This window comes from Perissodus microlepis, chromosome 4 (assembly GCF_051167445.1).
Source record: "Perissodus microlepis isolate ML-2025 ecotype Zambia chromosome 4, ASM5116744v1, whole genome shotgun sequence".
Lineage (NCBI taxonomy): Eukaryota > Metazoa > Chordata > Actinopteri > Cichliformes > Cichlidae > Perissodus > Perissodus microlepis.
This window is the reverse complement of record NC_140464.1, coordinates 15,910,754-15,923,219: the sequence shown is the minus strand read 5'-3', so window position 1 is coordinate 15,923,219 and position 12,466 is coordinate 15,910,754. Positions and strand designations below refer to the sequence as shown.

At 41.2% G+C, this 12,466-nt stretch overlaps 2 protein-coding genes across 2 annotated transcripts in view; both read right to left on the bottom strand.

Annotated features, from left to right (window-relative positions):
• tbc1d16 (TBC1 domain family, member 16) overlaps window positions 1-2,153 on the bottom strand; it is a 31,077-nt gene extending 28,924 nt beyond the window's left edge. Inside the window, exon 1 of the mRNA XM_084926064.1 lies at window positions 2,051-2,153. The gene's annotated coding sequence lies outside the window, so the exon portion shown is untranslated. The remainder of the gene's footprint in view (window positions 1-2,050) is intronic.
• Window positions 164-8,356, bottom strand: gaa (alpha glucosidase). Its single transcript, XM_084926060.1, has 19 exons — window positions 7,505-8,356; window positions 7,006-7,157; window positions 6,624-6,789; window positions 6,358-6,454; window positions 6,132-6,251; window positions 5,808-5,926; window positions 5,305-5,436; window positions 4,999-5,109; window positions 4,773-4,886; window positions 4,568-4,652; window positions 4,359-4,476; window positions 3,884-4,017; window positions 3,567-3,718; window positions 3,191-3,339; window positions 2,913-3,054; window positions 2,666-2,764; window positions 2,051-2,215; window positions 371-523; window positions 164-273 (listed from the first exon to the last, which is right to left on the bottom strand). The coding sequence occupies exons 1-19, from the start codon at window positions 8,033-8,035 to the stop codon at window positions 208-210; spliced, it is 2,805 nt and encodes a 934-aa protein (XP_084782186.1). The 5' UTR covers window positions 8,036-8,356; the 3' UTR covers window positions 164-207.
• Window positions 8,357-12,466: the final 4,110 nt, after the last annotated feature.

The following is a 12,466-nucleotide window of genomic DNA, read 5'->3' as shown; positions in this document are numbered from 1 at the left end:
TTTTGAGTGTAGCAGGTAGGACATGCAAACCAGATATACCACGGTGGCTCCCGTGCTTTGATATTATCATGTCCTGTTTTGTTTTTTTGTTGTTTTTTTTCCAACAAACCTGCTGATCCAAATTCCAGGCAATTTTGAAGAAGAGATGCAGCAAGTCTACGGTGCACAAAATGAGTGTTTTTTTTCTTTTAAATGAAACTCAGTGTATTAGAGAACCCACTGGACCGTAAACACTTCTGACATGGGTAAGGCCAGACTAGTCACTGCTAAAACCTACGAGAAGAGACAGGGAGGAGAAAGACAAAAGTTTATTTGAGGCAAAGAAATGATGGAAGTAGTGGGGCTCATATGTTGCTGGTTAAAAGCTCACCTTGGTGTCAGTGCGATATGTAAAGTCCCTGACTTTCTCCCCATTTGCTAAAATGTAGCGAGGTGGTGAAGGCACCCCGAAAACCTGCAGCCCTCCCAGCACCAGACTGTCCAGTGCCCCATTCAGCTTTAGAGGGTTACTCACAACCTGAGACTGAAGTAAAGGCAGAGATGTGTGTGAAACACTGTCGTCAAAGGAGCTTGCAAAGAAAAGCGTCTGGACTTCTTTAAGTTTACTTGAAGACGTTTCACCTCTCATCCGAGAAGCTTCTTCAGTTCTAAGGTCAAATGGTGGAGAGTCCCAGATATAAACCTAGTGGGAGTATCCCCCCACAGAGGGACAAAAGGACCCCCTGATGATCCTCTAATCGCCTGAGCCAAGGTGTGAAACTGGGTGTGGGTCCCAATCAGCCAGAGTTTCGGGTGTGTTCATTGTGAAACCTGGCCCCACCTTATCAAGCGAATTCCTGAGGTCAGATGGCCCAGGATGTGAGTGGGCGTTAAGGCGTCTGGGAAGGGATCTCAAAACTGGATTATAGATGGCAGAGAGTTGGTGTCGTAAACCCCCGCCTCTGTTCAAAGATGGTCGCTCACAGTGGACATAGATGGCTTCTTTCACTCCTCTTTCAAACCATCTGTCCTCTCTGTCCAAAATGTGAACATTGGCATCCTCGAAAGAGTGTCCTTTATCCTTAAGATGCAGATGGACTGCTGAGTCTTGTCCTGTGGAGGTGGCTCTTCTGTGTTGTGCCATGCGCTTGTGAAGTGGCTGTTTGGTCTCTCCAATGTAGAGGTCTGGGCATTCCTCGCTGCACTGTACAGCATACACCACATGTGGTGTATGCATTCCTCGCTGCACTGTACAGCATACACCACATGTGGTGTATGCTGTACAGTGCAGCGAGGAATGCCCAGACCTCTACATGCCCAGACCTCTACATTGGAGAGACCAAACAGCCACTTCACAAGCGCATGGCACAACACAGAAGAGCCACCTCCACAGGACAAGACTCAGCAGTCCATCTGCATCTTAAGGATAAAGGACACTCTTTCGAGGATGCCAATGTTCACATTTTGGACAGAGAGGACAGATGGTTTGAAAGAGGAGTGAAAGAAGCCATCTATGTCCACTGTGAGCGACCATCTTTGAACAGAGGCGGGGGTTTACGACACCAACTCTCTGCCATCTATAATCCAGTTTTGAGATCCCTTCCCAGACGCCTTAACGCCCACTCACATCCTGGGCCATCTGACCTCAGGAATTCGCTTGATAAGGTGGGGCCAGGTTTCACAATGAACACACCCGAAACTCTGGCTGATTGGGACCCACACCCAGTTTCACACCTTGGCTCAGGCGATTAGAAGATCATCAGGGGGTCCTTTTGTCCCTCTGTGGGGGGATACTCCCACTAGGTTTATATCTGGGACTCTCCACCATTTGACCTTAGAACTGAAGAAGCTTCTCGGATGAGAGGTGAAACGTCTTCAAGTAAACTTAAAGAAGTCCAGACGCTTTTCTTTGCAAGCTCCTTTGACTACGATGACCTGGATGACTGAGAACCTTCACAGACGTGAAACACTGTCCCTCATTCACACTTTTTGCATCAAGCAGTCGTGCATCACAATGCATAGCAAAGTCTCTGCTGCTTTCCATATGGAAATATAAATAATCTCTACTTACCTGTTCAGCAGAGAAGATAACGTAGCAATAATTTTGCATTTCAAAAGTGTCGACGCTCTCGCCATCATCCCAAAACAAGTCGCCCCGGGCCCAGCCGCCCGCTGACAGCGCCACAGTCAGAAAGAAAGGGTTGTTGCGTGAGGCTGTGGTTGTCAAAGCAGGCTCCTGCGCAAGAAAAGGGAAGATCAAAGAAAATATGATGTTAAGTTACAAAACATCCTCTTTTCTTCCAAGTGTCTCAGCTAGTTTTGAACTTTAACACCTCATCTAGGAAGTCGTGACAGTAATGGGTCAACATTTGATCATAGAGACTGTGGATGAAAAGAGATTTCTCCCATGTAGCGAAATAATTCCTTCAAAGAGCTGTATTGCTTATAAAGAAAAGCATCACAGGGTGAAGTGATGTACTGATAATGACTACCGTAAACTGCAATGTCTGAATGAATAACTATCCAGTAAACGATGTGCTTTTCTTTGTTCTTTTATACTGAACTCAAGCATAACTTAACAAACCCTTTTTAAAATCAGTTTTTCCATCAAACCTGTAAATTTTGTCTCCAAACAGAATCAAGATCTTCAAACATTTGCTTTTTTTCCCCTAAAACAAACACCCACCTGCTGGGAAATGATGTGTCCTTCCCTCACATGAACATTGATGGTGTCCAGAGGAGCTGGCAGGAGCAGGAACTGCCCTTTACTGTAGAAAGGCTGACCCTTGAGAGGCCAAAACACAACATAAGGTTGTAAATCCAGTAAACACTAATGTCACGTCCCTCCATGGTTCATACATGATTTATTATTGTGTGGCTCATACATTCTAGTGGTGTTGTCAGAGACGGCTGAATATGACTGAGTGACTCACATTGTGCAGGCTGTACCAAGTGGCGGGGGGCAGGTATGCAGCCAGTTCTACAGCCCCTTGCTCTAAAACTGGACTAATAAGAAGTGAACTCCCCCACAGGAACTGTTTGTCTATGGTCCGACTGTTAGGGTCATTGGGAAACCTAAGAGCGATGGACATACAGGGAAGAGGAAAAGAAAGATGAAAAGTGAACTGAGATGGCCTAAATGGCTTTGTTTATGCGTTACAATAGAGTACCAAAAAAGTAAGGGAAGAATAGCTATGAAGAGGACACACACTCCATGAATAGAGGTCTGGCCACAGTTTCAGCAGAGGCGTGTGCATGGTGGAAGAGTGTGTAAAGGAACGGCAGTAGGGAGTAACGGAGATATAGCGCACTCCGCATGGCTGCCTGGGCCCGCTGCCCAAACACATAGGGCTCTTGAGCCTGAGGGACAAGACAAACACACACACAGTGAAGAGATTGAGTTACTCCTTTTCAATAATAGATGAAACAGATGGACGTCTCTACATGACCCGAGAAAAGAAAAACATGCTGGATAAACCTCTTCTTCATCATATAACTCCCCTGACAGTTACTGTCACTAAACAGTTTGCACGTGCATCTGAATTAACAGACCATAAACATAACCAGTATCAGCGTCCGTGTCTCACAGCATTGGGCTTGTCATTGTGGTTCCTCATAAATGGGTAGAAGGCCCCAAGCTGCATCCACCGAACGCACAACTCCTCAGTGGTGTTGCCTCCAAAGCCGCATATGTCCGCTCCCACCAGAGGGACCCCGAACAGGCTGAACTGCAGCACCGCTGGAGGGGACAGGTGCAAAAGCTCCATTTAGGTCAATTCACTATCAAGCTGTGGTAACTTCAAAAATACATTCCAATTCTGATGTTTTGGGTCAATATTCTTACGAGATGAGAGGATCTCAAAAAGCCAGTTCATGTGACCTTTCAGAAATGACATTTCCTCACCAGGAATTGAGAATCTGAGCTGCTCCCAGTCACTCCTGACATCTCCTGTCCACACTCCAGAAAAGCGTCCGATGCCGGGGAAAGAGGAGCGTGACAGCACAAAGGGTCTCTTCCTCCGTATCTTCAGCAGAGCACTGAGGATGGGAACAAACCCCAGGATAAAAAAAAAAAAAAAAAAACCCCACAAAGAACAGCTACATGTACATAATCTATAACACTGGGCACCATTATTCCAAATTCAAATTCTGAATCCTACAAGACATCACAGGAAGTGAGAAGTTATATGACCAGGTGGTAAAAGCATTCGATTTCTGTCATTTCATGTCAAATTATTGACTTTTTTATGCAACAATAAAATCACTGTTTCATAAAATTATCATTTTTACAAAGTGTTACTATATATTTATTACTCATTCTTTCATCCACAACAAAACAACTAACTGTGCAACTGTGTCTAATCACATCCTGGCCCAACCTGTGTGTTGCATAAGCTTCTGTGAGTCCGTAAAGATTGTGCAGGTTGTAGTGAAATGACATCTTCTGCCGAGCTGACATACAGAGGGTTCCTGAGTTTAACCGTCCTCCAACGACACCTGTGTGTCGGAGAGTTTTGTAGAATAACGTTTTGTCTTAAAAAAACAACAACATAAAATCTGAATGTTTATGTGCTTTTAAATGTGTTACTTGGTGTGTATGGTGGGTTCTCAAGGTCACTGTCAGGACAGCCCTCCACCGAGCCCTGCACAAAACTGGCTGGTTCGTTCATATCCTGTGTGGAAAGAAAAACATGGAAAGCAATTTTTATTTGATAGTGTATAATAAATGTCCACATTTCAAAAAAGTCATGCACATTATTTGTGAATTACAACTCTGTCCTGTGTACACATACAATCCAGAGACCATCCACAGGAACTTTAGAGTGAAAATCTCTGATGCAGTCTTCCCACCATTGTCTGGTGTCTGGGTTCGTGAAGTCAGGAAAGGCTGTTGAGCCTGGCCAAACCTGCGTATACAGAATATGACAACCCCACATTTTCAGATAAAAAAAATGCTACATACATATTGCCCCCCACCCACCCACCCACCCCGACCCTATCTCACCTTCCCTATCTCACCTTCCCTATCAGGATTTGCCCTGTAGCGTTTTTGATAAAGACATCTATTTTAAGTCCATCATCAAAGGGAGGGTACGTTCCTGGGGTGCTGCTGCTGCTTATCCCTGGGTCCTGTAACATAAACGAGGAGCCTCAGTCAAAAGTTAGGACATTTTTGCTGCCCTCCACTGGAAAAATATGGTTAATACCTGCTTTTAGCTCCAGTGAAAGCAAGAACAAAAATGTTTTGTTTGCATCAAATTCAAATGCAAATGTATATATGTATATAGTAGTTTGTCAGGTCTTTTAAACACAAAGATGTCACACCAGAATAAGGATGTACTTCATGCCTCTCTTGTGAAACTCCTCCACCATTTCTGGCAGATCCCCGAATCTCCAGGGGTCAAAGGTGAATACCCTTCGCTTGTTTGCGTAATCCAGGTCATTCCATTGTACATCCTGTTGGTGAAAACGGTTAAATATTCTCAGGAAAAAGGTAGTTTAATGAAGACTCCAGCTGCCACATAAAATCAGTGAGTGCCTAAGACTTCTAAAGATATTTTCATTCAGTTAGACAGTTTGGCACATCAGCCACCTTATAAACAAGTAATTAAAAAAGTAAACATTAAAATCATAAACATGAAAAACTGAGGACAAACTGCCTTCAATTCATTTTTTAACTATCATCAGAGTTACTGTTGTTACACATGGATCGTTAATGTTATCAATCTAAAATGAAAATTTAGAATGAAAAATAAAATTTTGAATACTTTCTTAAACAAATGTATAAAGCAAATGCACAGATGGAGGATCTTCTATGAATTTCATACCATCGGAAAGTTTTCATCATGCATGCTTTGTGCAACCTTTCGGGTCGTATTAGTGGTCGTGTAACCCCAGCGGCACAGATGAAAGCCCAGCGCCCAATAAGAAGGCATCATAGGATAGCCTGGGGACAGATACATGATAACTCTGAAACACATAAATGCATTCCTTCTTTTTCTGATGCCTCAGGACTCGTTCAAATGCACAAACGCTCACATGCTTTTACAAATTACTATTTTCAAACTTCACATCTCTTGTAGTAAGTATACATGCTTATTACTGCATGGACATGTGTTAGTGAATGTCAGCCAGACACTCATGCTGCATACCAATGATCTGAAGGTACTGTCGTATAACACTTTGAGGGTCAGGACCCAAGAAAATGTAGAGATCCAGGATTCCACCGGTGGACACCCAGGTGAGAGCAGGGGTCGGCTGTAGAATCACCTCTACAGAAACATTTGGGAAGTCAGCGAAATGGCATCAGATGCTAGAATCTGTTCTATGGAAAGTGAATTAAAAAAGTGTGGGATGTTGGATCAGAGAGCTCAGTACCAATTGCATTGCTATTTAGAAGGAAAACTCCATGTGCTAAGCCATCCTCTTCCTGTACTATGTAAAATGGGTGGGAGCCATAGAGGTTGGCATCAGCCTGTGGGGAAAGACAGTGTCAACATCATAAAGAAAGCTTACAAAAGACTGTTTAATATGAATGTCTGCTGCCAGACATATAGTCTAAATCGTTTGAGTATCTGTCCAGAAGGGGGCGCTCCTAACCTTTGAGTTTGACGACTGTTATTGAACCACTGCAATAGACTCACATGAGGTGCCATGTCTCTATTCCAGAGAGTCAGGGAAGTCCAGTTTAGATCCAAGAGGAGAGAGGTGTAATGTTCCCCAAGGCCAGACACAAAAGAAGAGGCCAGTGTGGTAGACAGCTGCAGGTACTGGTCAGCAAACAGCAGAGGAGCAACTGTGGTGTTCATACTAAACAGGCAGAGGATGTGTACAAACAAAAAATAAAGTGATTTAAACATAAGTGAAATGAAAAAACTACCAGCACAAAATGATAAATATGAACAGAGATAACAGAGCAAATATGAACAAGCTGACTAAATAAGAGTAAGTTATTGACAGACACTATGATGAAACTCACTATATAGTCCATCCTCAAATACATTAAAAATGAAGTGAACTACTCACATCACCCTTCCATTGGATTTCCGTCGCACCATAAAGCCAAATGGGTCAGACTGGTATTCAGTGGTATAGAGGACACTCTGTGTATTGGCTTTGCTCTGAGGAACACCGCCTGGCAGATGAACTTCATACCGCTGAGATGATGGGTCCTTTAACTTCATAGAAAAAAAAAAAAAAAAAAAAAAAAAAAGGTTGATAACTATTTTTCTTTGAAATGACAAAGTATGTAAAATAATAGAGGGTCCAATACTCAGTTTTTTTTCTCAAACTGTGGTGCCTGTCCTACTGGTGGGACTCTTTCTTTGTGTATTTTATTTGAAAATTACTGGAAAAGTCAGCATAAATATTAATTCCTGGGTTAATTCAAGGACATTCAAAACAAACATGCTTTTATAAAATAGATTTGTTGGACTATTTCAAACATAAAAATAAAGCAAAATAAAATTAAAATATTATCCTTGACTGTGTTGTCTTGATCACATGTTTGGGGATGAATGCTTACTGTGAGGTGGAAACAGTCTGCTGTCTCTTGAATGTCATCTAGTCTTAGAGTGGAGATATCTTTGGGGAGGTAGGAGGGGCTGGCACGAGTCAGTGTGGCACCCTGACCCCGAGGAGTAGGTATGAGGGGTCCCATTTTATAGCCAGGATACACACGGGGGTAAAAACACCAGGGTGGTCCTGCGGAGTCAGGCAGAGGGGCGTAGCAGCATCCTCTGTCCTCACACTCGCTCTGGCTGAGCAGTTTGTCCCTGCCACAGTCAAACCGACTCTCTGGGGCCATGGCGCATTTACTGCCTCTGGAAATATTACATTTCTGGGATCTTTCAGGGTGTATATCCCGACTTGAATTGTTCTGTGGCTTTGCGGGATTATAAACAAGCCGTCCATGTGCCGTGATGTCATGTTGCTCATCCCAAACTGACCCAATCTGTCGGGCTTCACTGGTGAAAAAGCGGTTCATGAACAAATAAGCTAATAAAGAAAATGCGAAGAGGAGCACAGCTACAGTGAAGTGATACAACAGACCCATCGTGCATTGCTCAGTCTAAATGCGCTTTGCGCTCTCTTCATGAAAATATTCAGTGGTAGAGTGCGTAGTAGGTCATGTAGCTACATGTAGCAGTCCCAGCCCGGTGTCGAGCGGTTATCTGTTCCCTCTAATCAAGTTATCCGCAGTGTCGGAAAATAGACATTGTTGTGAAGTTGCGACACATTAAATTAAGACGTCTGCAGTGAATTAGGTTAACCATTAATAGCAAAAACATGCTTTCCTAAAACTTAGCAAAAACATCAACATGAAGCAACATGAAGGCTAACGCTAAAACTAGGGCAAGCATACTGGGACAAAAGTGATCAGAATAGCAACAGGTTTGTTGAGAATTAAAGAAACAATATCAAAAAATTGTTTTATCAGAAGAGTACACACTTAGAGATAGTTTAGATGAAAAACAGAAACCAGATGGTTATCTTTTATCATTAAAAACATTAATTATATTTCATAAAATAATTATAATTTACCCCCAAATCCGATTTCTCTATTGTGCGAATGAGCAGTGGCAGTTACAACCCCAGTTCCAAAAAAAAAATTTGTGACATTATTTAAAATGTGTATAAAAACAAAATTTAATGATTTGCAAATCTCATAAACTCATATTTTATTCACAATAAAACATAGAAAACAAACTAAATATTTAAATTAGAATAATATAATGGGCACAACACAAGTCTTGAAAAGTAAGTGGCACTGAAAAGAGAAAGCTGGAGAAACATTTTGCAGCTAACTAGGTTCACTGGCAGCAGTAACATGACTATTATAAAAAGAGCATCTCAGAGTTTCTCAGAAGTATAGAAACCAGAGATTTACCAGTCTTAAAAACATATAAAAAAAAAAATTACAGAATAATGTTCCTCAATGTAGAAAATGGTACTTTGAGTATCTCCTCATCTACAATACATAATATCAAAAGATTTGGAGAATCTGGAGAAATGCCTATGTGGTAGAGATTTCTCTTTATATTTTACTGTGTCCCAACTTTTTTGGCATTGGGTTTGTTTGACATTTAACTCGTCAAAGGTGCATAGTTGGTTTTTATTTCACTTTTCATTTTCATATTGATATGCACAGACTATGTGACCAATTTAAGACTATTCTGTACACGAATTATCTGAATTATCAAGCCTGTGATGTAATGGCATTGTCCCATTAAGTCTGCATTATTAGGTGATATTTGTTCCACTGTGAAATCATTCTTTTAGTTTGAGCAGAACTGTTGAAGCTTAAACTGAAAAAAGAAGTTTAATGTATTTAGTTCATTATTATTATTTTTATATATTATAAGGACATAAAAATGCAAAATCTTAAAAAAAAAAAAGATGCTCATGAATTTACTAATTTGCACTTTTATCTAAAGAATAGTTTCCTAGGTAAAGTTAACATCTGTGGATTATCTATTATAATTAAATAGTAGCAACTTAAACATTAAATAGTTAATTACACTACCATACAAAAGTTTTAGAACACCCCAATTTTTCCCATTTTTTAATTGAAAATAATGCAGTTTAATGTCACATTGAACTCTGAAATGAAAGCATGGCACAAATAAGCAATTGGAGTTAAAAAAGAAATCATAGAATTAAATTAATAGACCAAAATGTATTCTAAACGTTTGACTCAAAGTAATCACCTCTGGCAGATAAAATAGCTGAACACACCTGTGGCAAATTTTAAATGGCAAAAGAGTTTAATGTATTCATTTTTTTTCTTTTTCTTTACATATTTCAAGAAAACTTATAATGTGAAATGGAACGCAAGTTGACAGCTGTTCTGAATGGTCCAATCCATTCCCACTGTCCAGAAAAAAAATGGGTGTAAAACCTTCTCTTCCGCTGAGGAATGTCTTTCATCTTGGTCCACTAACCTTTGTCAAGGTGCTCAACAGCTGTTTGCACAGTTTGATTTTTTTCTCCAGACGCAGCAGCGTCATTGTCTTTAGAGGAGCCACCCTGGCTTTAGATGTGACCAAGCTATTATTATTGTTTCTTCTTCTCGTTTTTTTGCCTAGCAGATAGGCCACAGTGCTGTATGCCTTTTCACTGGCATCACAGAACACATGTAGTTCCAATGCATCATTGTTTTCTTGTTGCATGTTGGTTTGGTACCACCTTGGTATGGTGAGCCGATGTAACTGAGTGAGTTCTAACACCACCGTTGCCATTCTTGGGCCAGATCTGGTGGCAATTCTTCATCCCTGGAGAGTCCGCTCTCCCACATTTCTTGGAACATGTGCTTGACCATAATGGTGAAGGGTTTCAGAAACCCAAGCAGATCATAAATGCGTGCTGAGGACTGCAGTACACTTATTTTGGTTCCTTTCTTTTCTGTTAGAAGCCTCATTAGTGCCCTAAGATCAAAAGTGTCTCTCTGGCCTCCACATTAATCCAAGTACCTTTAATGATATTCCATTTGTCTCAGGTGCCAACATGTAGGTTCTCTCCTCCCATTTCATCCATTTGTAGAGGTCCATAGTAGCAGCTGCCAGTATTTCTTTGACATTTGTTGTTGTATGATGCCCTCTTCAACTGAACGTGTACTTGTGCATTCTGGGGGAGCAGGCTGAGGGTCGCTGATGCTAACAGACTCAATAAACTGATCCGTAAGGCCAATAATGTTGTGGGGATGGAGCTGGACTCCCTTAAGGTGGTGTCAGAGAGGCGGATGTTGTCCAAAATAAAGACAATGTTGGATAATACCTCCCACCCACTCCATGACATGCTGGTCAGTCACAGGAGCACGTTCAGTGAGAGACTGAGAGTACCAAAAAGCACCACTATACGACACAGGAAATCATTCCTGCCTGTGGCCGTCTCCCTGTACAACTCATCCACTTAACACACTGTAACTTCTATTCTGAATTTCACATTCATCATACAGCTACCTCCGAGCATGCACATCAGAGGATTTTTAACAGGGGTGAGGTTCAGCAGTTTTGACATGCGTGCACTGATTATTACATCATTTCTTCCAAATTGATTTTGCAGTAACTCAATTGCATTGTCATAATTTTCATCTGTCAACATCAGCCCTGCAACTGACTTTGCTGCTTGTCCAGTGAGAAACTTCTGTTTTGCATAGTGCATCATTATGGTGAATAACAGCTTCATATTGGCTCCAAAATTTCCACCACAAACTGGCATCTCCATCATATTTGTGAATTATCAGCTTGGGAAGCTTTACTGATGCTCTCTGTACCAATTAGTGAGTGGGGCAAGCGTCACTCACCCTTTGATGCGCGGCTCATTTGCAGTAATCCTTCTTTCTTTTAATTATATGCCATGCACAGCTCTTGGACAGAATGACGCACTTCTTATATTCCTCTGAGCTTTTAATCTCCATTTCCAAGTCATCCAGAGCTGTCTTATGTTCTATTTCACTATCTAGAGCAGGGGTCTCAAACTCCAGTCCTCGAGGGCTAGTGTCCTGAAACTTGTGTCCCTGTTGCAACACACCTGAGTAAAATTTGTAGGTCATTAGCAAGAGTATAGAACTTGACTGCATGCTGAGCTGGCAATTCAATTATTTGGTTTATGTTACAGCGGCTCATGAGTGAATGAACATAGTGTAATAAAAGTACTTTTAGAAGTACACAACACATACATTTACTTAAATTTACTTGAGTAGGGTTAGCGGTTGCCACTTCAGCAAGCAGTCAAGTTCTATACTCTTGCTAATGACCTACTAATTTTATTCAGGTGTGCTGCAACAGAGACACGTGGAAAAGTTTCAGGACACCGGCCCTAAGGACTGGTGTTTGAGCCATTTTGAAGTCAATTTGATGTACAAGTCGGACATCTTATCGTTCCATATTTTCGTTTAGTTCTTTCCATTTCCCTCTGATGCTCATTCTCTGCCACTCTTGCAGATTCAGCTGTGTCTCCGAGTGAATCCTGCTCCCTCATTTTGGCATCAAAAAATGTTGTGGCAAATCCACTTAGCCAAGAAAATGGACTGGACATCAGTTATAGAAATGATAGCCTTTATATGAGACTTCAAAAAAGGGTCTATAACACAAAAAAATGACCAACATCAGAGGATCATATATAATACCATCCCGCAAAACTTTTCTTTTCCTAGCTAAACATGAGTACCTTCCATCTCTACAGTAAATGATTCTGAGAAATTCAGTCTTCTAATGAAAATAAGTATTAAATGCTCTTTCTTGGCAGAAAATTTAATCCATAATTAACAGCTCTCAATAAATCTGTTGCTGGCATTAAATCACTTACAAAATGACCCAAAATATACTGTTATCAAATCAAATAGACTGCAATAAAGTTACAATACATATTGTTCCTGGAGTGCCTGCCACAAAAAACTTTCTCTTCTCCTGATCAGATGAGTGACAGACACATTCTGTAAAGGAGACTCCTTGTATCTTCTCTCTGGATCATGGGAGCGTCTGCA

What these genes read in the sequence shown, in the direction of transcription:
- gaa (XM_084926060.1), bottom strand. Translation starts at nt 8,035, where the DNA reads ATGGGTCTGTTGTATCACTTCACTGTAGCTGTGCTCCTCTTCGCATTT. An exon ending in CAGACTGTTTCCACCTCACA is followed by an intron (nt 7,158 to 7,504) that starts GTAAGCATTCAT and finishes TTTTCTATGAAG; the next exon opens with TTAAAGGACCCATCATCTCA. An exon ending in ACAATGACAAGCCCAATGCT is followed by an intron (nt 3,340 to 3,566) that starts GTGAGACACGGA and finishes CTTGTCCCTCAG; the next exon opens with GCTCAAGAGCCCTATGTGTT.